The following is a 21,351-nucleotide window of genomic DNA, read 5'->3' as shown; positions in this document are numbered from 1 at the left end:
CCAAATATTGAGCATGTATTACTGTATGTATGCATGTTGTGTAGTCAAGGATTTTTTGTCACAGTGCTTTTACCTTTCTACTTGTGAAGATTCCTCCTGGTTATCTCAATCCACAGTCAGAGCACCTGGTTGTTTTAGCCCCAAAGGTGTAAAAACTGGTAAATGGGTAAAGACAATGAGTTGCTTCAGGACAACAGGGCAGATGTTTGCCAATGTGAGGGCTTAAACCAATATCATGCTACTGGAGAGAAATACACTACATTACCCTTCCTATGGTTTCTCTCCCAACATCATTAAACTGTCTCATGTTGCAGAAACATTGTATAGTATAGAAAGTGTTGAGCCCTTAGTCAAATACTTCTCAAAATAATTGTAATAAAGTGAAGGATGAACCATAATTATCCGTTGACAGCTGCTTTACATCTGTAGTTTGAAATGGTTATGGTAAACATCTTGTGTTTATCAGCCAATCAGGAGTTATGTAGTTAAGGGATGGTTCATCCATAAAATGACCATTTTGTAATCATCCTAACTGCTGGAACATGTAACACAGTAAGCATACACAGGAGGAGAACTGCATGTTTATTTTACTCTTTTATACACTGATTGTCATGGGGAAAAGAGCTTTCTTTGGAAACAGGTATTTCAATTATTCTTTGAAGCATATATTTTACTGTTTGAGGTGAATAAAAGTCTGACAGCCTGGTGAACATTGAATAAGCAGTATTACAGAGAATATAATCAAAAAGAGGCATTAACACACCATTTTAGATTATACCTGATATCTTTCTTCATGAAAAATGTTGATATGCAACTGCTGAAGGGTCAAACAGGAAATACATTTTTTCTTTTTTAAATTAAAGGAGGTCCATTCAAGTCCATTTCCAGGTGTTCCTCTCTGCATTTCAATAATTAAAAAAAAAAAATAAGACCCTTTGTGGCTGCTGATAGAGCTGATAGAGTCCCACAGTGTTATATGGGTGCAATGTGAAATATGTTTTTAAGGAAAGATAACAAGAACATTGAGATAAATTAAAAGATGAATCTGAAACAATCCCTGCAAGAAACCACAAAGTCATTATCCTTTAGCCTCACAGAGTGTTGACAAAACTCAGGACTGTACACCCATATGACTTACTGCTTAGGCAATAAGGTTAACATGATATATTGTTTTTTAATTGAAAACTACTGCCTTTTTAGTAGTAGTTATGAAACCCATTGACAAAATGTATTACTATTCGTTTGAGAAATCATCCCAAAACATTTAAATATATGGACCAACATCTTCACTTCTAGTGGATTGTTTTTACTAGTTGGTTTTTCCTTCTTTTCCCTAAGACATGTAGATATGTGTGAATAAAGGATCCAATTCTACAACTGTAGAACAACAGTTATATTACACAACAAATGCTATAACTGCCTCTCATTTACAGCTACATTTGTACAAACATGAGCCAGCACCTTGCAACAAGAATCACAAGATGTAAAATCCTGAAAACTGCGACACTACACAACAAAACACCTTTTAACAAATATAAATCTCTTAATCATTTACACTCTTTCATTCACCTCTGTAGCTCATTGAATAATTAGCTTGTCAAACGATTCTGGGGCGTACGCACAACATCTTAAAATGCCATACAATATGAACAAAATAAATAAAAATGAATTCTCTTGCTTTCTGTGTTAAGTCACTTTAACCTTTTTTTTAAAACAGTCCTCCCTTAGACGCCAGGTTTTCTCTAATGTTCACAATGTTACAAAACAGAAGCTGATTATTTCAGGGACATTGGCATCAACCCGTTTTTGATGGGATAATAACCACTTTCCAATCTTCTGGCATATAAAAATACATTCTATATGATTCCAAGATTCAAAATATACCCTAACAGATCCATATCGAAACAAGTCCCCTTTCATCTCCTCTACTGACCCACAGCAGCTCAAATTATGTCAGAAACATATCAGCCAGATATCTCTATCTCAACTGCACGCAGAAAACCTCTACATCATACAGAGGAAATTAGTGGAAGGGAAATGATGCATTAAGCAGAGCTTATGTTGTGTTGTGTCTGCAGCTACCATGGAATCAGCCGGTGCAGATGAGCCAGCTGCATGCTAGGTTTCTAAAACGTGCTATGGACCAATCTGTTGTTGCCCTGTTTTTTTTTCTAGTTTTGTCTAAATGCATTTAGTTGGCTAACTGCTGCCTCCAGTTCTCAATAGCTTTTAAGGACAATAGCTCTCTCGTGGTCTAAATTGAGTGCCATTTAAAAGCTTAGTGACCTTTCCACTAATATGATGGATTTACTGCCAAGGGTGACAGATGCTGTGTGATGCATTGATTACTGACAGTAATTGTAGCCAGAGAGTGCCTGAGATTCAGGCTTTGGGGGTCTGTAGGGTTTTTTGTTGTTGTTTTTGACGATATATGATCGTGCGTTGTCACAGGCAGAAGAGGCGAGAGCCCTCTCTCCCCTCCTCCACCTCGCCTTGAGGGATACGGGGGAGCAGCGCTGACCGGGTCAGACCCCAGAAGCGAGGCGGAGACAAGTGCTTCTTGGTGGCTGTGAACCTCCAACCCATGTGAGACCCGCAGGTACGACACTGAGCAATGGTCCAGGCGTAGCTGAGAGCAAAGAAAAGGACAATATTTTTATTAAAGACAGGATATATAACATTATTTTATTTCTTCTCCCTTATTAAAAACTACTGAATCTATGAATATCTGAAAATATTGTTCATTTTAGTAGTTTAACTACTTGACACAAGATGTTTCCTAGGTCACTGGAAAGTCAGTTCCCAGTGTGTGTGTGTGTGTGTGTGTGCTCCGGAGGTTTAAGTCTACTCATCACACCTGTACAGGTGGCATTTTAAACCCAAATGGCTTAAAAACTTTATGTTAAAACAGCCTTTTAGAGTAAAACTACACATGCATCAATCTGCACAGTGAAACTCAAACAGTGTAGCAGTGAGCAGAACTGTTGTTTCAAATTGAAGGGGGTTTAATTTAAATGTTTTAGTCTTTAAAGAGTTAAAAATGTGGCTCGCTTGAGCAGGATTCACGGTTATTTATCGAACATCAAGAAACATCTTAGAAGCTTCTGAAACAGCATCGACAGTTTTGGGAAATTAAATTCAACCCATTATGCACTTACTTAGTATGTCATTCAGAAACAACGATTTAAACATTAATGAATACCTACAACGAAAGTTTTATCAATATACTTTATTCATTCCAAATAGTTAATGCTGTCTTCTAACGTTTTTGTTGTAAATACAATAAGAAACCTATGGCATAGTCTACCAGGATTTCCAAACCTCTCATAGCTTACAAACCAAACAACTAAATGTAGCAGACATTTCTGCAGCACTTGATCTACATGACGTCCAATACAATACAATTCATTTTAGTTTTATTCTTTAAGCATAAATCAAAAATCTCACTGTCAATATTATCGACACAAGTTCACAGTTTCTTCTCAGATCTGTGTATTGGTGTGTGTTTTATGATGTGAAAAAGAGAGCCTCAGGGATATCTGTCTCACCTGCACAGTGAGAGGTCTGATTAAGTCCATTCACTGTGTGTTAGGTGTTGCGTTATTAGAGAATCTAAGGGAGGATTGTGAACTTAATGCCATGAGTGTTGCAAAGTTACCCTGGAAACCAGCTGTGCAGCGTGGATGGCCGGCCCACCAGGTTGAGGTTGTTGGATTTGTAGACGGTCAACGTTTCATGGACGTAACCATGAGGGTTGACATATGCAGCCATGGGGCCGTTCAGAGACAAGCTGCAGTGAATGGAAAGCAGGTGTAATATTACATCAGTGATTTTCACACAAAAACATCAGTATGAACCTTTAAATGAAGGAATGAAACAGAGAGAGAGAGATTCCATAAAAATAAATAAATGTAAACAAACTTCCTTAAAAATGTCTGAATCATGCATTTAAAGTGTTTTAATTATGGGGATACAAAACTAAACTAAAAGCTACGACTTGTTTTCAACATTCAACAAGGTGATTATTTTAATTTTACAGGTACTTGCCAAGATTAAAAACATGAACAAGTAACATTTTCAGACACTTTATTAAGCAGCAATTTACTGCACTCCACTGGTTTGGTCCCTAATTGAAAATGCATTAGCTATGTATGCCGGTCTGTTAGTTTCTACACTTAGAAATCATATTAAACACATAATCATTCATTTACTCAGATTATCTGGATGTCCTCAGACAAAACAGTTAATGCACTCTTTCTATAAACGAAGAGGGTCTGGACAGTTTCATCGGTGTTAGAGCTACTGTGTTTGACTCTTGGACAAACACATTAACCATAACACGTCAGAGACAGTTATGAAATTACATTACATAACAGTGTGTGAGCGTTGGTGCACAAATTAGAGTGTGGAGGACCAATTATGTTTTATGATGTAACTCCAACCTTAATGTAACTCTTATGTGCAGTTATTATTGTGTTGGAGGTAAAAACAAAACAGAATAAAGAAATTCAGGCTGCTTGTTTTGTCTCTTTAAAGTTTGTGTCAACCCTCTCTAATAAGCATTTGACAGATGAATACAACATGCATAAGATGTCCTCACCTGAAGATCTCATTCTTTGTGGTGATTTCTGTGTCCTGGCACTGCTTACAGCACAGCGATGTGCACTGAGGACGAGAGATAATGAAATGTTAAAAGTCACTGTTCTTACTGACGATGCTCTAATAATCCATCCTTTATGCTTCTGCAAGAGCCAAGTGCTGGCTGACACAAAGTCAGGTCTAAACTGTGTGTCCAGTAAGAGTGTCAAGAGAAAAGGAGGATTATTACCCGCAATCAGACAGCATGGGAAGAGCAGATAATAGGCAGACACTTAATAGAAGCAATTCAAACGTCCGCCGAAGTACAGCAGTACGAAAAGCTTCCTGTCGTTATAACATTAAAGTGTAAATTGACCTAGAGCTTATATGATTCATCGATCAGTAGATTTCATTAGTGGTTATGACGCTCAATTATTCATTTAAAATCTGCAGTGGGTCAACAAGAGAAGTAACAAAGTATTTTTATTTTGCAACTACAATCTAAAAAAAAATGTATTCAGGTATCTGACCAAATTAACTTTTAGTATTACCAAATATATTTTGTTACAGTAAATCATTTTACAAAAATACAAAAGTACTGTTTCAGCACATCAAAAACTAAAATTGGATTGTGATCTTTTTAAGCTGTTCTTAATCTTAATCTGGTAAAACCTTGCTTGGTGACTAGTTGACATTTTTCTTACAAGTATTATTAAAACATTAGGGTCCTGGTGCTGAGGAAATGCGCAGTTTATACCGATGAAAAGCTTCAAAAATTCAAAAAAGTCCAAAAGCAAAAATACCAATAAGCCTAAATATACACTGCTCTGCTGTGTGAATGAAATATGTATGGTTAGTTAATATTCACATGTTGAAAGTGACAAACATATCATGTATACCGCATGTTTATTACAGATCTGTTCTGTTACTAGTAATTCAAGGAATCTTTGCTTACGCTAAATTGTTTATGAATAGTTTATATTGTGAAGGCCAAGTTTAGACTGAAATATTGCAGCAGCAACAACAACCCATCTGTCGCCCCTGACAGGCATAGTTGATATACCAAAGAACACCAGAGGAAAAAGGGACAGAAGTACAGTAGGAACAGGAGATCTTATCACACTGTGAGGGAGAGGGTGGCTGCAGAGCCAGAGGAGGAAGGGGCAGTGATGAGGGGTTGGTGGTGACCCTTCCTTACCCGGTCCATGATGTCCAGCTCACAGCGAAGTCTCTGGATGGCACTGCCGATCTTCAGCAGTTGGAGCCGCAGAGCGTCGTCTATGGGCAGACAGGCCGCTACTCTGTAGGAGAAGTCTGACACAAACCAGACAGAAAGGCAGAGACAGGATGAAAGGAAGGAAAGGAAAGAAGCAGAAAAAACGCAAACAAAGAGACGTACGTGCGCATGTGCGAACGCGTCTGCTATCCATCTGTAACACACTGAACAGAGGCTGACCTACGGCGTTCGTAGGGAGGGAGTCATCCTTCAGGTTCTCGTCCCATTCATGGAGCTGTTTCTTCACTCTGTTCATGAGCGACTCCTGTGCGATGGGACACAGGAGTCAGAGACAACATGGTTTACATTCACTCATATTATGTGTTTATTTATGGAGGGAATTCCAGTGCACACGGGCTGCAGTACTCACAGAGTCGTAGAGTGCGTAGACCCAGGGTGGCCATGGCGTCAGGCTGGCACAGTGAAACTTCCTCTGTGAGGAACAACAGACGACCCATTACCCAATTTTATACTTATTTTAAGATACCCAAAGTTTCCCCTCTGCTTTCCACATTGTTAATACTAATACACATGTTGTGGTTAAAAGTATGTGGACTTTCAAACATTATACTCATGCCAATGTTCCTGTGTACAGAGTAACATGTTGAAAATCCCAGGCTTCCACAGGGTTAGAAGCCCAAAACTCTTTAAAGAGGCTTTTTTGGGTCCCTCCAGTTTTTCCCCTTTGGTATGTTCTAAAGGTTTTTGTGCATGTAAATGGTCTACAAGGGCTAAAATCCCAAAGTTCACACAGGAGGGAGTTTCTCTCCCACACACTCCTGCCTCAAACACCTCCATTTAAGTCCTTTATTTACTTTAGTTACGTAGTGACATCATCACATAACACTTGTGCTTATATTGGCTAGTGCTTCAACACATTGTACTCGATAGGCTAAGGGGCATAACATCTCTAAGTGGTTGACAAATCACAACAGAACGGAGCGGGCTCTGGTTTTAGACAGAGGGTGAAAAGAGTAGGAGAAAAAGACCTTTTTTAACATTAAATCAAGCAGAGATGTCACAGTAGAAGCTTCAAATATAAATATGAACCTGAACATTTGCATAACAGGGCCCCTTTAAAATATTATCAGATGTTGTAACCAGAGCTGCCTTACCCTTTTCCATTCCCTGATGAAGTGATTGTAAAGTATGTAATAGCAAAAGAAGCTGCATGTTACTGCTGCACATGTGTACTGCATTTTCTTTAAGTGTTTTTGTCTCTGACCTGCTGGTACTTATTCCACCAGCGCTGGACCTGCTGGCAGCTCTGAGTCGGGGGATTGCAGGAGGGGTGCATGTTGAGCCTGGAGAGGGGTGCAAGCTGCACGGCAGAGAGGGGATCTGGAAGGATTCGTTCTGGAAGGATCTGTACTTTGGCTTGTCTGATCCTGAGGTAATATACAAGGGAGACAAAAACATAAGTTAGGGAAAGAGAGACAAACAGGGAGAGAAATGTGAAAGAGAGCAGCAGAAGGCGAGGGAAACAGAGCGGATGAGTAGCAGAGTAAATAAATGGTGTGCTGGCTAAATGCTATCAGGTGTATGACAGGATGTTTGTAAATTCGTAGATGATCATAAAGAGGTGCCGTCTGTACAGTTTCTCTGTCGCCATTAAGAATGCTTCATCAAAGAAACACTCTGGACCTCAGACAAACAAACATTCACTAAGCAACATCACATGAGCAACCAAATAAAAACCTTCAGGTGTAGCTATGTACAATAATAAACACATACAATATCATTCACTTCAATCATGCACAAACACAATGTTCATTTATTTCATATGTATAAACAAACAGCAAAGAAATCCCCAAAACTGCCATTATATGATGGCAGTAGAAATGTATTTTTAAATGTTGGTTTTTTGGTTTTTTGTTCAGGGATTCAACATCCAAAGGTTGAACATTCAGAAATGTTTGATAGGCATCACAGAGAGGAAGAGAAGTGTATGAACAGAACACAGTGTGCAGAGAAGCAGACTCCCTGTAAGTGGGCCATAACTTCAATTCTATGGTTGCTGGGGTCTCAACACAAGGTCAACAGGATTATGGCAACCGATTTATGCGCATTACACATATACAGGGAAATATGTCTGTATGAAGATCAAGTTTAATCGACTCTAAAGCTCCATGATTTCCTGAACGGTGGAGGATGTAAGTAACCATGATATAACGGTGGTTTATGAGGCAGCTTTTCCCCATAGATGCTTCCGTTGTTTACTGTACGCTCCAACAAGAGGACTCTACTTAAAACCCACACAGATGATTACAAATAAACTAAACCCTCTTGAGAGCATGAAGCAGAACAACTCAACAAACAGAATTAACCCTTCCTTAACAAGTCACAACCAATAAATATTGTACAAATCACTGAAAACTTAAAGAAATAACTCCACAAACACATTGTTTGAATGTTGTTCTGAGTTTACTTGTTGAAGATGACTGCGAATAGTTAGTCTGCCCTCTAGCTGTGAACTATAAGAGCACTTTGAAAAAAGTCCTGACTTTTCAGAGTATATACGCCTCAGGTACAGTATGATGATATGTAAGATCCTGGAACTGAGTCGTAGTATTAATTGTTTTTATAGAACATCTGAAGAAATAGAATATTTCCAATTTGTTTAAAGGAAAGTAGAGGCACACTCACATGGATGGTTGACTGATTTGGAGTCCTAGTCTAACGTGCTGCTGGTTTTCTGTCTTACCATATGTTTCGTAACAGATGATTACATTCAGCTTATATTCCTGTTTAAATCAGTGTATGCCTAGATGATGAAAACCTGCAGGGCTCTGATTCCTGTAGATATCCGCAGGCTCGCAACATAATGTTTACATAAATTCAAGCTGTCGTTCAAATGTGCATATTCATTTAGTCCTGACCTTTGGTGTAAGACGCAATTAAACTTACCCGTCTGCTTGAGTTCTTATCTCATGGACCTTAAACCGCTGCCTTCCCACAGCTTTCACTTTGACAGTTTCAATGCCATACTCCTGCTCTTCTCGGTATGCATAGATTTCAGCTGTTGTCCCAAACTCTGCGTCCGGCTCACCAGCATCACTGCTGAAAGAGATACCAAATAAACTTATTACAATGAAACTCCAACACCAATTTAAAAAGAATACTCGAGTCATTAAGGGTCTTACTTCTATGAGGCTGAGGTTCCAGTCTGTTGACTTTGGTTTCCAATAGCTACAGAACATAGTTATCTGCTTTGCCACTAAACTAGGGAAGCATGATATTGATTTTTTTTCAGTAATGCTGATATTTTCAAACTAATTTCCACTTATTTTTTTCCACCTAGTTGCAGAGAACATCATGTTTTAAGCAGAAATGGAGCTAATAAACTGTATCACTGTTCCAAGTGCTCTTGTGATGGCTCACTGGCAGATGCAGACCTTGCAAAACATTGACTGGGCTAAATAAGAAAGCTTTCTAAAACTAAGGTTATATAAAAAGCTTGGTACATTTATTTGAATGTAACATATCAGAGGAAATGTTCATTCCTGGCCATTGGGATATTTCACTTTAAAGGCTGAACTGCCAATAGTGCAGACATGCCGATGTCACAATGCCTAACTACTTCCACTGACCTGTGTGAGAGCACAGCAAAGGTGCGGTCTCTCTGGATGATGCTCCGCATCATGCTGACCTCCTGTGGCCTGAAAAGCTGCAGAGGCAACGTCTGGCCGGGCACCAGCATCACAGCGGTGTGAGGCAGCACGGGGATGGTCTGACAGCTGTCTTCATCGTGGACTGTACGGCCGTGGAACTCCTCCATGTCTGAACCCAGGTACTGCCAGCACAACAAACAGTCAATACAACAACATCACAACAGCTGCTACTACCTTCCTTCTGGATGATCAATAAGAAATGGATGTAAAAAAAATCTCAGAAGAAAACTTGAAGGTCTGACAGCGGCCCATGAACCTCAGCTTTTCCAACTGATTCTAGACAAACATCTATTTCAAACTTTCCGAATGCTCAACTGTATTACAATACAAATATGTATGTGTAAAGGAAATTATGAGCAGCATTTCCCTGTGATCATTTTTGACATTTATAACAAGTTATTACAATTGCATTGTGCATGGGCCTATATCAATAATAATGTTATCAACTTACCGTATGATATATGGACATGACCCAATAATTGTTAGGTTATAAAAATATCGTCCATAGCTCCGGTGTGTTACATTTTGATTTAGGCTGAATGACAAATTCATTCTGCTGTTGTTACTTATTATATCAATGTTATAGTTCATATTTTGGAACTTTGCACTTTTTGTTAACAAAAGGTCCTAGCCCCTCGAAACTGTATGTGTAGTATATTGTGATAAAGGAATGAATGGCTCTCTATAATGCAGTGCTAAGAGAAAACCTCCCTAACAGATTGAAACACAAAGGGAAGGTGAAATAACATGTCTGTGTTAATGAACATGTCAAGGGCCATTATCTGTAGAAATAACAGTGGCATCACTCACAGAATGTGATGTGGGAAGACTGGGATCGAAGGTGATGGTGGTGTGCTTCTCTGTCCCCTCACTGTCTCGTTCTTCAGTCTCCATGTCATCTTCCTCCTCCTCTTCCTCATTATCTGTCAAGGCACATAAGAACAGTGGTGTGAGGCAGATGTACAGCTGTACATTTATATTACATTATTGTAGTTTCGATTAGATCGACTTTATTGTGCACCTCAGTGGAAATCTGTCTACATACCATTACACAATAGATACATACAACGGCGTAAATGGGCATGAAGCAGTATATCTGATTAAAAAGAAGTGAGCGTTCCCTCGTTTTGTGTGAAATGCCTTTATGGCTTAAGGAATAAAATACCTCTTCTAGAAATTGGGAAGTCTCTGCATATTTGTGTTTAGCCTTGTTGTGTACAGCACTGTCAGATATATCGTAAAGTTGTTTGTGTGGCTTGCAAATCTACAAACATTTCCGAGAGTTTCTTTTTGCTCTATATCCTCCTAATAAGCCACGCTGATGGTAAAAACGAAACAGAATGTGACAGCAGAGGATGATAAAATGAGTGTGTGACGGTGTGATATGTGACAGTGGCCTGTTGAGGATGTGTTAGCTCGCAGTTAGCAGCACAGGGAGACCCATGCTCCTCCGGTGAGACCTAGCAGGTAAGTCTGTCCCCCGCTGAGGTTCACTGTTACCTGGTAAAAGCTGCAGCTGGTTCCCCATGTTGTCGTTAATGTTGTCTTCTCCGGCAGCCCTCTCGTCAGCCATATCCTTGTGTTTACAATGCTGACTCTTCTTCGTTGTGCAGCACCAAGGAGAAGCTCGAGCGCCCCCTCACGATGTGTCACGTTACTCAAAACTGGGTGCAGTCATCATGCTCCTTTTATATTGAACCGTAGCCAGTGGTGGAAGAAGTCAGATGCTTTATTTTAGTACAAGTACCAATACATTATCAAAATACTTCATTGCAAGTAAAAGTCCTGTGTACTTTTATAATAGTACAAAAGTATCATTAGGTAAATGTACGTTGAGTTGTTGGAGGAGCATGGGATATAAGAATTTCATTGCCAACATATAGGCTACGTTGTATATGCTGTGCATGACAAATAAAACCGTGAAACCTTAAGTACACAAAGTAAAAGTAGTCACTGTGCTGAAAAATGGCTTATAGTGTGCCAACTATATTTGTGACATTTCTAGATAACATTGCATCAAGTAGCATTTTACTTTTGGAGACGAAGTTCTGATTACTAATGTACGTAATTTAACCCTTTCTTTATAACTATTGTCAACCACTTTTATTCATTTTATATAAAGTAAAATTAAGTACTTCCCCCTTTCTAAAAGTAGTGTAGAAGTATAAAGTAGCATAGAATGGAAATACTCAAGGTAAATGTACATAAGTGAACAAACATCACTTTCCATATCTAACAGTAGCTTGCTCAAGACACAACTAAAGCGAGAACTTATCAGTGAGGTAAAGGAGGGGTGTCTTCTCAAGTACTGCGTTAAGTACAATGTAAATGTACTTTAGACTCTTTTATCTCTTAAGAGGATAATTGTTGTATTTCTCTCCACCACTATTTAGCTGACAGTTTTTGTAAATGTGATGTTGTAATATTGGAGTTTCAAGATGCAACTTGTCCTTTTGGAAAATGGCCATACATACGGTACACAAATGAATAGTAACATTAATTAAGGGTGAAAAAGACAAGAAAAGCAAGACAAAATGAAACGTGTGTTGGGGTTAACTATGTAGGAAAACGTAAACTGCACCTGTAAGCAAAAGGGAGAACATTTTTTCATGACTTCAGTAGATTCTTTGCAAGCTAGTCCAAATCATCCCTAAATGGCATTCGGTTCACCCGTGATTCACACACCCAGAGTGTCAAATTACACGACTTGCATGCCAGAGGCATGTTTCAAACCAAGCTACTGAGGCTCAGAATAGCATCTAAAAGAACTGAGAATAAACCCTTGAGTAAATTTTAAACAGTGTTCCATTTATTGTTAACTACACCTCATGACAATTGTATATTGGTCCATTAACAAAAGCAGCTGTAGTTTCTGATGTTGGGAGGTCATCCAGCATCTTTGCCTCGTCCAGTCAGACCTTCACAGCAGGCTCCATGAGGCGCACAGTCAGCTGAAATCAGGTGTAGGCCTTCTTTCCACTGATGGAGGCTTCACTTCTGCAACATGCGGCGGTCATCAGGCGAGGCTCCGATGGGAATACAGCCGAAGGAGAAGAGGGTCTACTTTGACCTCTGCCTCATCTTCCTCCTCTTACGCTTCAGTCTGTTGGAAAATAAAACGGTGGTCAATAAATGTACAATAGCAATTTCATACACTTGTCTGTACTGAATGAAAACATCTAGTGACCTTATAGATTTAATTACCAACATTATATTTACAGTGGAAGGAATAATATCCCAAAGCAATGTTCAGTCTACGGATTTTAAAATGCCACTTTTGTATTTGACAGCACATTATAGTGGCTGTATTGAAGCAGTAAAACTAAGTCTCCTGAAATTCAATGAATGGCTACATTTCAATGTCATGTGGTCGACTGAATTACAGTGCATAAAGCAATTGTTAAATATTAAGTTGTAACCTTAAGTCAATCGTGCACCGTTAAAGTAATATTTACAACAATTAGCGCATCTAAGGCCATGTTTGTGGAATAGGTTGTTATGAAATGAATTTGTATAATCTATGCGAGGACTTCACATTTTTTTCCATAAATATTCTCATTGACAAAAGGGTGCAATAACTTAAAGAACTGGAACCATGTGTAGGCCAGTTTTTTTCTCTTGCTTCAGCACCATACAACTAATTCAGTAAGTTTACCAAATGTTGCACCTACTGTGAGACACTGTAGTTTGTTTGGCCCTTAAATCCTAAGAAACATTCACATTACAAGGTACATTAGTATTTGTACAAAATAGAATTATCTTTGCTTACCTGCGCATACGCTTCTTCCTCCACTGTAAGACAAGAGGAATATTTATTAGTCGAACATAACAGCAAGTGCATTCGATGGGCCATGTGTTCCCTCCCACTTATTGACTGCATGCTTGTCATTATAGTAATGGGACCACATACTGCATTGCTGACTATACAGGTATTGAAAACATTAAAGCAGCAAAGTCAGTCACCAATCTACAACATCCCATCACAAACACATGAGCTATCAAGGGTTTTCACAGCTAACATTTTAGCATGCACCGAAATGGGCCTTCCTGCACCAAAAGCCTCTTAACGTATTTCAACAAAATTAGTTGTACAAATTTAAAGTGTATTTATAGTTATAACAACTAAAGAGACACAGCCTTGCATAGCGAAAGATTTTCAGTTAAAAAGGGTCAAGAAAAAGCAGCAAAGGCAGTGCTAATGAAATGCTAGCTAGCAGCATTGTCTGGAACAGTACGACAAAAACACAAATATACTAACACATATTGGTCAACTCACCTTGGCTCTCATCGTGAGGAGAAGGTTCTGTGAAAACAAAACATACACAATGATTAGTAAATGCGGATGATTTGTAAAAATGTAAGATTAGTTTGGATTCAGATAGCAGTGCAAATGTTCCCCTTACCTCAGCGCGAGAAGAGCAATGGAAAGAGGATGTGACGAAGACCGAGGGCGGTATTTATACTAACGAATACGTCATGTTCAAGCGCCAACTGTTGTGTTTATATAATCATCAGGAAATGTAGTCAAGGAAGGACAAATGTAGTTTTATCAGGATATGGCGCGTTGTTTTAATAGAATATCTTCCTTCTCAAAACAGCAAAAGGTAGACGTTTTAACTATAGTGAATTAAATTATTATTATAATTGTTAATTTCTTTTAAAATACTACTACTTATTATAATATTTTTTTAATAACTATAATAATTATAGAGACAGCAATAACTGCACTGGCCATGTCTTTAAGTTTTATTTTATTTTCTAAATAATGACATAAAAATCAATACAAATGAGAGAATTTCTCTTCTTGATCTTTTCATGTAACTATCATTTCAAGGTGCCTGATGAGTACATATCTTCCTTTAATCGCATTTGAAGGCTTATCATGTAATCGTAAGGCCTTCTCTAATTTCTCGGTTTATTTTTAATATGTACGATTGACTTACTCTGCCCTTAGTTTTTGATGTTAAAAATAGAGTGCACTGTAATCATTGATTAATCACTTAAAATGCTAAGCTTATACAACAATAACATAATGGTAAGGAAAGGTTACATTTGTGATATCAATGACTATCATTCGTTGGTACATTTCTCAGAAAATCAATCATATAAAAAGAAGGGAATGTCAGTTTTTGTTAAATCAAATGTATAATGTCATTATAACTCATATAAATAGTATAATGCCATACCAACATGGCCTAATAGATACAGAGATGTTTATGGGCTCTATCCCAAATAGATTAGTAAATATTATAAACAAGAGGCTCACCAGATACCGCAGTTCCTTCCTTCCTGCAGCGGTCAGACTCTATAACCATCATGGCCCCCGGTAGACCCCCACACATATAACAACACTGACTATAACACCCCCTTGTTGTGTTAATGACTGTGCAATATATACCTGGCTGCTACACTCAGAATGGTTTCTGAGGTCTATTTTTGTGTATTTTATCAATTGTGTGCTTCTTGTGAATATTTTTAGTATCTTGGGTGTGATATTATTAAGCTGTCTTTGGCTCTTTCTGCTGTACAAATGAATATTTCCCCTCTGTGGGACGATTAAAGGTATCCTGATTCTGATCCTTTTCCAATACTGAAGTTTGACAAAACACAGCAAAAACAGAAATGTATGAAAAAACTTTTATTTCCTTAGATGTAAATGTTTATTGCCCACTGATTGAGCTACAAAGCAGTATTAACTGTTGAAAGACCTGACCCAGACCTCCAAATAAAACTCAGTCCTGAAATGATCTTAACAGTCCACTGAAGAGGCCCATAAAACCTTTGAAGTTGGCCCACTTCAGTTTTCACTCTTCACAAGGCTTATGAAGTAGTAAAGAAATTAGATGTCACAAGTAGAAAAAACGTTTTCAAACCTGGAACGTACAGATTTCTTTTCATAAAATTCAAGATGGCAGTAAATATAGCAGTTTTGATCCCCAACGTCAAACTGATATGGTATGTTTTTTGCTTGTTTACTTACAAGTATCACAGTCTTGTGCTCAGGTTAATGCCTTGTGTTGAGAGTCAAGAGGTGGAAACATTGTAGTTTTCATCAAAGAAGTGTCAGGCCTCGATGATAGAATAGTAACCAATAACCCTCACTACATTAACTCTGACACAAAAGTCATCTTTTCAATTACAATCAATGAATTCACTGTCATGTGTCGATATGGTTTTGTTTGAATTGACAATTTAACCCTTTACTGCATAATGTAGTTAATAAAAAATATTTTTTTATTCACAATAAACTGGAGGACTAAACTTGTCATCACCTATGTGAGCTCATAAACCTTCCAATAAAATATCCAAATATTTCATTATAACAATGATTATTTGTTTACATACAAACATGTTTACATGACTTTTTGTAACTTTGGGGCAAAAGAGAAACGTGTGACAAATCAGTTGAACCTCCCATTCATAGACAAAGGAAGACTAAGTTTAAAAATCTGATTCACGTTTCTGTTGGTGTCATCCAATAATCCTGGTTGGATGTTGGAATATAAAGTCTGATCCGGTCTCATTAATGCCCACTATAAGAGTCAGTTTAAATGTTCAGATGCATAGAATAAAACCAAAGAGGACAAAATATTAAAAAACAAACCATCAAAAAATCACCAGTCGCTCACATACCATTGGGCAACAAGTCTTTGCAAAGACGTAAAACTATTTGCAAATATCCTTTATTTCCTACTGAGGTTAGAGAAGAAAAAGCAACACAGTACTTTGCAATAGTGCAGTAAAGGGTTAAGCATCCATGTAGGATCTAAAATTCTTCGGTTAAATTTACGTAAAGAAAATGTGTGTAACGGGCAGAGAGTTTGGGGCAATTTGTCGTGTTCTCTTGCTTCTCTTTGGGGTCTTCCGTGTTTGGAAAGGCAGTATTTATTTATTCCGCAGCTTCTGTTTCCTCGGCTGGCTGTCCAGTTGTGGTCTCTGCTGTCTTTGAGGCCTGCAGAGGGTGAAAGAAGGAGGAACAGATCAGTGAGGTCACACAAAAAGAAAGGCAGGTCAATGGGGTGAGGGTTTCTTGTTTGAAAAAATTATTTACCTTCTTTTTCTTTTTCTTCTGTGTTTTACGGCTTGCAGAACTCTGTAGTAAAGTCTGGTGGAAAGGACAGAGACGTTTTAGTATAAAAGGAAATACGATCTTTAGTGCAGGCAGTTTCTGTGTGACAAAGAAGCTTGATGTGAAGTGAATTAACATCTTACCCTCAGCTCTGCGTCCTGCACCTCATGCTCTGACTTATAGAGCTCCGGATCGAAGAGCCCGTTGGTGATTCTGTGAGGCCCGTTGGCCATCAGCAGCACCGTGAACTTAAACTGAGCTACACACTCTCCTGAGAACAAAGCCAAAGAAGGAAGGAGATGTAAATAAAAAGTACACTACAAGAGGCAGAATTCACCTCTGAAAACTCACCCTCTTTCTCGTGTAGCACACTGAAGGGCTGAAGCAATTCGTGTTTGGCACACTCCACCACACCCAGTCGGGCTTTGGCTTCATCCTCAAACGCCCTGATTGACAATGAACGGTGGAATTAAGAAAGCGCTTGGGCCAACATAAAAAAGTACCTTCTGAACCCCATGCAGTTTTAGGGCTTTTTTTCCTGCCAAATTTGACCTATATTGGTCTATTTTTTTCCATATTCCAGATTCAGCCATTTCCATATCAGAAACTGCTGAATCATTGTTAGAAGTATGACAAAATCCAAAACTGTCAGTATAACAGAAAGGTCATAAATCATTTTTATTTATCAAAAAATACTCTAGCTGAATTTCTTTGATATTTCTTTTACAAAAATGTGGAGTAATTTTGATTCTTTAAAGAAAAAAGGCTCCACAGGGTAAAGTCATTAAACTACAATAACCTCTCTAATACCTCAATCAAGGCAACCAAGCAGCACAAGGCTGGTTGGTTCAAAGTGGTAACTTTTCGGCAACATCTTAATTGAGTTATTCATAACAATGTGAGGATAGTGTGATCTGACTGTTTTGTGTGAAAAGGTATAATTCCATTACATTTCAGAAGAAAAAATGCTTTTCAAACCTGTTTGTGCGCTTAAAGGCTCATAGGGTTAATACTCAACTTCCTGTCAATCCCTTTTGTTTTTAAATATTAGCAGTTGGTTGCCCATGTATATTTATAGAAACACACAGAATTGGATTCATACCGAAGAGTAAAGGGCATGGCATCAAAGCGTCGTTCCACCTCGCTGAAGAAGGTACGGGAAGTTTTCATCTTTAAGCCGTACTGCTTACTGGGGTCCCTCTTATAAATGGTGGTCCTTAGACCTGCATCTCTAGCCTAATGTTAAATGACAGAAGGTGAACATAATAAGTATCTGTTTTGAACAAATTAGGAGTTTTTAGTTACACGTTCTGCAGATATGGGTTAAGTGACCACAGAGGACACTCACCTTCCCTTCTCCGGTGCTAATCAAGACGTCCACAGCATACACTTCATGTACCTCGAACTCTGCCTTCTCATGGTCCTTCCTGAAAAAGTGTTAACATTTTTTTACATTTATTCTAAAGACTGGTACAGTAAATTCATTATTTAGGATGATCCACATCTTCAGATTTTCCTTTTTTACTAAATTAATGAATGTACCTTTGCTGGTCTGATGGGTTCTGAATGATGGTTTTCTCCCCATCGATGACGTGTTGCTTTAGCTGATGAGACAGCATACCTTAAAAAACAAAGGGCCGTAAAAAAAAAGATACATGTTAAAACATGATACAAAATCCCTCATGATAAGAACTCCTACAAGTCATTTTTCCGTCAAGAGATATAAAAAGCACAACAATCATCTAAATGTGAACACTGTGAAGACACTCACCCTCTATCGGTGTGCATTTGAACGACTTGGCGATCTTGTTCCAGGCTTCTGTCACTTGAGAGTTCTGAGACAGAAACATTTTAATTCATTTTACATAATGACAGAGTGTAGCACCGACTGACCGACTAAAGTGAGGGAAAACCTGTTGGTGGTGTTGTTATAGCAAAGGAGATACTGACTCAAATACCATTGTCTTAATAATAACAATAAAGGACATTTTCTAATTAGATGTTTGTTACATTTAGTTTAAGTCAAGCCTGATGTTTGCTTACACATTAAAGAAAATACCAGTCATATGACAGTTTCTATCTTAATCTTTTAACTCATCGATATGGAGGAGAGACTGTGACGAAGTTCTTCCACCTACCTGGCTTCCAGGTTTAACAAGGCGAAGAGCTGCTTCTGCACACAGATGGGCCGCTTTGATTACATCAGCTTTCTTGCCTGTGATGGGGTTCTCCTGCAGGAATGAGACACAGAGAGAAGGGGAATTAAAGCTTGCTTTAACACCAAAGGGTGACTAAAACAGCTTTCTGTTTTCTAACAGGAGCTCACCTTACTGGCTCCCACCGCAAAGCTGTGGGCAACGTTGGCAATGAAGCCATCGACATGAACCCCTAGATCTCTACACAAAGAAAATAGGGAAAAGAAAAGATCAGAACTGTCCAGCTGTGAAGATATCTTACGCCGATGCAGGACAATGAAAGAAAACAGTCAAATTACAACAGTTTAATCTGTTAAGGCCTTTAAACGTTAGTTATACTGAAAGGTTGATATCGTTTTTCCTGTACATCAGCTGAAATATATTGAAGGATTTATTGTGAATTCAAGGTAGCAGCACTACAGACTGTAATAAATTGAACAGACAGAAGGTTAAGCTATGATTGCGTGAGTGCTGGGAAACATACAAACATATTGTATGACCACATCACCATAAGAAACAACAACAAATAGCTGTACAACATTTCAAATACACACGAAGCACAAAAAGCAATACAAAAGGACGAAAACAGAAATGGCAATACAACAAATAAGATGAGCTGACTTTTTCAAAGCAAAACATTGTGTTAGAAAAATGTGATAACTGGAATCAAGCAGATGGATGGGCATCAAAACTAAAACCCAACATACCACTTAAAAACTGCAGAAAAAACTCCCGTTCTAAAAATGTCCCTCCTTACTTGTCGTTTGCCACACAGGACAGACAGGAAGACGAGCGCTTACTGATGAAGCAGACAGGCAACAGCCAAGAGAAAACCCCCACATACAAGCCAAGATGGCACATAGAAAGAAGGGAGGACAACACACTGGCAGACTCAAGACACAACGGGGAGAACAGGGGGTGACATTTGTAACGGGCGTGGTGCCTACATTTTGACCAGATCCCCATCTTTAAGTGTGTAGTCAGGGTCACTCTTCAGGGGAGAGAAGTGGCAAACACAGTTATTGACTGAGACGCTGGTGGGAAACGCAATTCCTAGAAGAGGGAAAAAAGAACCACCAAGTCTTCATTTGGAAATCATCCACAAGTTTAGCATGAAAACAGGGTTGAAATGAGAATCAACAATTGGACTCCTCTTTCTGGGTCCACCTCAGTTCTCCAGAATAAAAACAGCCTTACTACTAGTATGATCTTTGGCTCACCTTTTTTCATTTCCTTTTCCTTCTTGAAAACCTTTCCAGTCTCAGCCATGATATAGGCATCCCCCTTCTGACATAGGCTGAGCACCGACACCCCGGGCATGGCTGTTTCCACAACCAGGCGAAGAGCCTCTGGGTGACACAGAGAAAATGGATATGAGATTCAGAATAGGAACCACGTAGAGCAGTAATGAGATGTTGAAATATAAGTCTTATATTTTTATTATCTGAAAATCACACAAGTGCTTGTCATATTAAGGCAACTCTTCTGGGGGGTTTAAAAGGCTGCATCACAGTAAAGTGAAGCCATTTCCTGAATTCACCAGATGGTTCAGGCTGTTCTATTAATTGCATTAATTCACTATTTATATCCATAAAACAGTTATCTTTTTCAAAAATATCATTTTGTAAAGTTTACTTTATTCATATTTACCACTCCAAATCACAAATAAATAAGGCACTATTTGTATTTGCATTGAATGATGACCTACAATGTCAAACGCCTGGCTAACGAGAATGTCCCTTGAATAACGTTTCAATAACATGACATGTGAAACTGTATATGTACTGCTGCAGGTATATCTGCTTGTTAGTTAAATGTTAATTAATCAGATGTCATTGTAACAAAGTGTTTAGACTCACGATATAAAGAGGAAACCCGTGCACCTAAAAGTACTGTTAAAGTTGCTGCCTGCTTATCTTTTAGCTTTTGCTTATCTTAATGTTGAGCTGACAGGACTGAACAACAGGCTGAGCTAGCTGGTTAGCTAATTAGCATCTCACTTTAGTCCAAGACACAGGCAGCTCCCTCCAGTGAATCCTAAAACGTTGACCAACAGTGAAAGAGGATCTTGCATTAGCTAGAGTAAACCAGATGTGCCTGTTTGATAGCCAGTGAGGATAGCATTATGTGTGGCTCGTATGTAAACCACATGGCAGCTGCCGCTGCTGCTGCTGCTGCTGTGGGGAAACTACCGTTAGCTGTCAGCAGGCCGGAGAGCAGCTCATCAACCGCTACTTCTTTAACTGTACTCACGATTGGCGATGTCACCAGCCATCTTGTACTTGGTGACAACCAGGTCCTCTGCTATGGTCTGCTCTTTCTCGTCGTCAGACATCTTGGCAGTGAAGTTGCAGTCGGCTGTTGACAGCTACAGTTCCCCGCGGCTCGGCTCTGATCTGACGGCTGCTGCTAACCACGGACTCCCGCTGCCCGCCAAGCCCCGCCCCCTTCATCATGACGCCTAGTACATCCTAGCGACGCGGAGTGTAGAATCAATACATAAGAAATATAATTTTTCCAGATCAGAGTTATGTATTAAAATCACTCAATTTATTTTAAAAA

At 38.8% G+C, this 21,351-nt stretch overlaps 2 protein-coding genes and 1 long non-coding RNA gene across 4 annotated transcripts; all 3 read right to left on the bottom strand.

The window, feature by feature from the left end:
• Nucleotides 1–563: 563 nt before the first annotated feature.
• Nucleotides 564–11,163, bottom strand: crbn (cereblon). Of its 2 annotated transcripts, none has more exons than XM_063911147.1 (11): nt 11,026–11,163; nt 10,336–10,448; nt 9,445–9,647; nt 8,762–8,914; nt 7,080–7,242; nt 6,225–6,287; nt 6,035–6,119; nt 5,777–5,892; nt 4,601–4,665; nt 3,659–3,790; nt 564–2,629 (listed from the first exon to the last, which is right to left on the bottom strand). In XM_063911147.1, the coding sequence occupies exons 1-11, from the start codon at nt 11,096–11,098 to the stop codon at nt 2,446–2,448; spliced, it is 1,350 nt and encodes a 449-aa protein (XP_063767217.1). In that variant the 5' UTR covers nt 11,099–11,163; the 3' UTR covers nt 564–2,445. The 2 variants fall into 2 exon arrangements, with proteins under 2 accessions (XP_063767217.1, XP_063767218.1); XM_063911148.1 differs by having other exon boundaries at nt 8,762–8,911.
• Nucleotides 11,164–12,312: 1,149 nt separating this feature from the next.
• Nucleotides 12,313–14,017, bottom strand: LOC134883422 (uncharacterized). Its single transcript, XR_010168271.1, has 4 exons — nt 13,929–14,017; nt 13,802–13,828; nt 13,295–13,317; nt 12,313–12,628 (listed from the first exon to the last, which is right to left on the bottom strand). It is a non-coding gene; the product is annotated as an uncharacterized LOC134883422 (long non-coding RNA).
• Nucleotides 14,018–15,148: 1,131 nt separating this feature from the next.
• pa2g4a (proliferation-associated 2G4, a) lies at nt 15,149–21,234 on the bottom strand. The gene is made up of 13 exons (XM_063911549.1): nt 21,043–21,234; nt 20,010–20,138; nt 19,737–19,842; nt 18,921–18,990; nt 18,733–18,825; nt 18,366–18,429; nt 18,137–18,215; nt 17,943–18,021; nt 17,697–17,830; nt 16,946–17,040; nt 16,738–16,865; nt 16,577–16,630; nt 15,149–16,477 (listed from the first exon to the last, which is right to left on the bottom strand). Exons 1-13 carry the CDS (start codon nt 21,122–21,124, stop codon nt 16,415–16,417), a joined length of 1,176 nt encoding a protein of 391 aa, XP_063767619.1. The 5' UTR covers nt 21,125–21,234; the 3' UTR covers nt 15,149–16,414.
• Nucleotides 21,235–21,351: the final 117 nt, after the last annotated feature.

Source organism: Eleginops maclovinus, chromosome 20 (assembly GCF_036324505.1).
Source record: "Eleginops maclovinus isolate JMC-PN-2008 ecotype Puerto Natales chromosome 20, JC_Emac_rtc_rv5, whole genome shotgun sequence".
NCBI lineage: Eukaryota > Metazoa > Chordata > Actinopteri > Perciformes > Eleginopidae > Eleginops > Eleginops maclovinus.
Note: the sequence above shows the minus strand (reverse complement) of the source record. Positions and strands in the feature narration are given on the sequence as shown.